This window comes from Mus pahari, chromosome 12 (genome assembly GCF_900095145.1).
Source record: "Mus pahari chromosome 12, PAHARI_EIJ_v1.1, whole genome shotgun sequence".
In the NCBI taxonomy this organism is placed as follows: domain Eukaryota; kingdom Metazoa; phylum Chordata; class Mammalia; order Rodentia; family Muridae; genus Mus; species Mus pahari.
This window is the reverse complement of record NC_034601.1, coordinates 16,214,456-16,218,828: the sequence shown is the minus strand read 5'-3', so window position 1 is coordinate 16,218,828 and position 4,373 is coordinate 16,214,456. Positions and strand designations below refer to the sequence as shown.

The 4,373-nt window shown below is 46.7% G+C and overlaps 1 protein-coding gene and 1 non-coding gene across 2 annotated transcripts in view; both read right to left on the bottom strand.

Moving 5' to 3' along the window:
- Eif4g1 (eukaryotic translation initiation factor 4 gamma 1) overlaps window positions 1-4,373 on the bottom strand; it is a 20,060-nt gene that overhangs the window by 4,913 nt on the left and 10,774 nt on the right. Inside the window, exons 16-25 of the mRNA XM_029544750.1 lie at window positions 4,209-4,373; window positions 3,942-4,046; window positions 3,683-3,842; window positions 3,358-3,458; window positions 2,464-2,566; window positions 2,119-2,215; window positions 1,709-1,935; window positions 1,295-1,586; window positions 948-1,073; window positions 726-807 (exon numbers count right to left, since the gene is read on the bottom strand). Of these exons, the coding sequence (XP_029400610.1) occupies window positions 726-807; window positions 948-1,073; window positions 1,295-1,586; window positions 1,709-1,935; window positions 2,119-2,215; window positions 2,464-2,566; window positions 3,358-3,458; window positions 3,683-3,842; window positions 3,942-4,046; window positions 4,209-4,373 (1,458 nt within the window). The remainder of the gene's footprint in view (window positions 1-725; window positions 808-947; window positions 1,074-1,294; window positions 1,587-1,708; window positions 1,936-2,118; window positions 2,216-2,463; window positions 2,567-3,357; window positions 3,459-3,682; window positions 3,843-3,941; window positions 4,047-4,208) is intronic.
- Window positions 3,548-3,622, bottom strand: LOC115065152. Its single transcript, XR_003844948.1, has one exon. It is a non-coding gene; the product is annotated as a small nucleolar RNA SNORD66 (small nucleolar RNA).

Genomic DNA, 4,373 nt, shown 5'->3' with positions numbered 1-4,373 from the left:
AAAAAAAAAAAAAAAAAAAAAAAAAAAAAAAAAATCAAAAAGATGTGCCCGATGTGCCCGCTGGTTTCCTACGTTCACAAAATCTTAGCAGTAATATCCTCACACCTACACCTTCATCTCCACAAAACATCCCTTTCCATCTTGTCTTATCCCTCAGAGTTCTAGACACCTAACTTCACACTACATACCCAACTTCTTACAACCACGGGCACCACTCTCAACTTGACGTTTTCAAGGCCCTACATTCCAGACACCAATTAGCTTTCATAAAATAGTTGCAGTGCTCATCAAAGGTGGTCTTCCATTGTAAACACTGCCAAATACTCTTGCAACTCCATGGCGGCCCTGAGATCCTGTGATACTGTTTCCCCACTTCACTCTAATCACTGAGGCTTCCATCTCTTCCTTTGTTCTGTACCAAGTTGGAGTTCATACTGTTAACTGCTGTAATCCTAGGAGCTTAGTCTATAGTGAACTGTTCAAAGAAACACCAGTCAATCAATCAGCCATGGCTCTAGGGTCTTTCTTTGCCAATCTTCCTTCAGCCCAGGAAGAACTCATGACACAAACTACCAATTTCCTCTCTCAAGTATCAAAAGTGGTTCTAGCATTACAAATACTCCAGGTCAACAAAGGACCAAGAGGCTCCACAGTCACCCAAGGCAGCGCAGCCAAAGCCACATAAAAGTCCCTGAATACATCAACCCTTGAAAGGTTCAACTCACCATGCTCTTGCATAAGAGACCCAGGATCTCCAGCAACAAAGAAGTAGCTTTGCCCATGGGTCTCAGAGGCTTCGTAATTTCCCTGTTAAGAAAAATCAATCCTGATGGCCTCCAAAAGCTCTCAATATTTATTACTCCACCCCTCTCCAAACCCAAGTCTGTAACTTGTCTCACTTCCTCCATTCCGTCTTTCTCACACCCACAAAGGAAGGGAGGGCCTACCTGAAGAGCTCTCCCATGGGTACCCCATCTTCCTGGAGAATAGGTGTTATCAGTTCTGCCAGGTAAAGCCATACATGAGGGATATCAATTTCCATGTCCTCAGCCAATTCTAGTGTTTCATACAGCCTGAAAAGGGAGTAAGGGGTCAGGGCATTTAGAGATGGGTTAGACGCCCTGCTTCTAGGGAAATACACCACCACAACTAAAAATCAAATGTGGAGGCCCCCCCCCAAGAAGCATTTTCCAGACATGAGACAACCTCAAGCTAAAATCTGAGATTTCAGGAATCCCACAAAGAAGGAATTGGTGGGTTATGTGGAAGGCCCACAGACTAACATGGATCATACCCTTGATAGTACTGGGCAGTAGAGAGGTGCCCCGCACAGAGCAGCTGGTGCAGCAGTCGCCCCATATGCTCACGAGCAATGGTACTGCGCTCCAACGTGGACTNGATGCCAAGCCGTACGAAGATGAAGAGCAAGGAGGGTGAAGCCAGCTCCTGGACACACTGTACTGCCTCCTTCATGTCATTGAGATGGAGATATTCCTCAATGATGGCCTTAGATTTCTTCTCCACCTCATCCACAGACAGCGCAGCCTTTGGAGGGCTCACTGGAGGTAGAGTGGCTTCCCGCTTCACTACAGGGGAAGAGCTTTTCAGTGACTCGACTTAAAAGAATCCAGAGTTGGGGAGTACTCAGTCCCATATCACCCAATAGCCTTTCCCCCCATTCCTCTACAAGCCTTCCCTTCCTTCTCACCAGGATCCCGACCACGGTCCTCTGTGAGGCTAGCTGCCTTGCGGAGTCCCTCAGGCTGGGATGGCCGCTCTCTACTTCGCTCCTCCACTTCTTTGCTAAAACTTCGCTTGGTGGCAGGTGTTCTGGCACGATCAAGTCGGTCCCCACGGTCACCTCCCCGCTCACTCCGCTCTAGTCGGTCTCCCCGGTCCCCAGCTTTCTCACCTCGTTCCCGGCTTAAGCTACTCCTGGAAGACGAAACACATGGTTTCTCATCTGTACCACTCAAGCATTTTATGTGACTATCCAATCTTCAGGGAAACTGTGGGGTCTCATTCTTGTCCAGGCAATAAAGGAATGAGAAATCCCTATGCTGTGACAACTAAAACCCAATCACAGTATTCTCTACAACTCCAGCCCCAGAAACTCACCTCTGTACAACACGTCTGTTATCTGTGTTCTCTGCGGGTAATGTTTGTTGAAGAGCAGAAAAGCGATTCAAGGTAGCTGGACGAGTAGCTTCCGATGCTAGGAAGGACAGAAAGCAAACTTCATGAACCCATTTCTACCTTCCAAGAGCTAGAGCGCACCTTTACTACTTTATGCACATTATTGTTTAAGACTCTTAGTCACAAGAATGACAATAAAGTAACTCAGGCCTTGGCATCATGTATAACTCCTGCATTTATTCCCTACTTACTTATTCTGTATAGGAAAGACTAACTCAAGGAAGCTGAGAATAGCAAGTACCCAGCTCCCTACAGTGGCCTCCATACCTGTGTCTGAGGGCTTTGCTCCTGAGCCCCCACTGCTGCCCTTGCCCCAACTCAGTCGTCCTCCAGGTGCAAAAAGCTGGTTGTTAGAATCAATGGAACCAGGCTGCCAAAGGAAAGACAGTAGGCTCATTAATGTCTTATCTAGCTTAAGCCCTTAGCCCAAATGACAGGTGAGGCAAGCTTTGACTAAACAGTCAAGAGAGTAAATATTTTAGGGCTTTGCAATCCACAGCCTATGGCTATTACTCATTGTTATTATAATGTGAAAATAGTTAATATAAATATGATAAATTTGTCATATAATTAACCATAGACATAAAATTCAAATTCTATATACTTTTCCCGCCCCCCTGAGACAGGGTTTCTCTGTATAGTCCTGGCTGCCTGTCCTGGAACTAACTCTGTAGACCAAGCTGGCCTCGAACTCAGAAATCTGCCTGCCTCTGCCTCCCGAGTGCTGAGATTAAAGGCGTGTGCCACCACGCCCGGCTTCTATACACTTTTTAAAAAAAGGTTTATGAATATACTGTTCTGTCTGCATGTAGCCAGAAAAGAGCACCAGCCTATGATCATTACAGATGGTTATGAGCCACCATGTGGTTCCTGGGACTTGAACTCAGGAACCTCCGAAAGAACTGCCAGTGCTCTTAACCTGAACCCAAATTATACATATTCTATATATCACCCCTTTATTTTTTTCCATCACTTAAAATGTAGAAACCATTCTTGGCTTGATTTTGGTGTTCTTATCAGCTTACTAAGACCAATGTGAACAAATCCTTTAGTGGTTGACACTTCATCTAACAAGTCTAAGTTCAGCTATCACCACCCTAATGTGAGGGCCCACTTCCTTCTCATCACCCTCCAACTCACCTACTCCAGAAAACAACCTACCTTTGTGATCTTGGTGAGCCGTGAGGTGTCAATGGGGCGACTGCCTTTGCTAATGGGGACTGTATTCCAGCCACCATCATCCACAAGTGGAAGGCCACGGTCTGAGGAAATGAAAGAGGAAGGAGGAGTGGGGGAGCATGTTGGAGTAACAAGTCCTGACAACCCCTTCTTGGGCCACCCTTAGCCTCTCTTCCTCAGATCCTCAATCCCATCATGTGGTCTCAGTGGCCCAGACACGTGGCACTAACAGAAGTCATCAGTGGAAAGAATAGCATCTTATCCTCTAGGAGCTCCACCGTCTCCTAAGCCCTAGCCTCACACTCACTTATAGGTGGGCCTGGAGGGCCACCCCGACGTTTGTCGCTGCCCTTGGCCATGAGCTGTTGCACTTTGATATGTTCTCGGTGCTCTTCCATCTCAGCCTCCTTGTGAATTTGATCAATAGTCTTAGGACCCTGATCCCCGCGGCGTGGCACCCAATTACTCTTTTGGAACAAAGTGGAAACAGTTATTTGGGGGTTGGCGGGGATCAGCCAAGGTAGTATCAGGCACTAGAGCAAATGAAGTGGGGAGAGGACACAGACCTGCCGCAGATCGAGTACATCCTGCAGCATAAAACGGATGCGAGATGAGGTCTTCTTTTCTTTAATGATTTTTTCCATTTGATTGAAATACTGATCCATTCGAGGCTAGGCAGCAAAGGGATCCGATCAATTTTGTCTCCCCCTTCCCTCTATTTTTTTTTCCTCCTGGCACTAGTTAAGCATCCCAAACCCCTCAGCCTGTATCTTGTTAGCAAACAGGAGACCCATGTGCCTTACTCCTTCCCCAGCACATCCCAGGACCTCTACCTTGGCTTTTGCAAAGTCCAGGTCTTTGCCTATAGTGGTGAGGAGGCGGCAGAGGCATTCCAGGGACTCCTCATCATGGTTCTTAAGTAGCTTGACCACACAGTCATGCATTATCGCTTCTGTTAACATCTTCAACTTGAATAACTCTCCAATAAACTTGATATT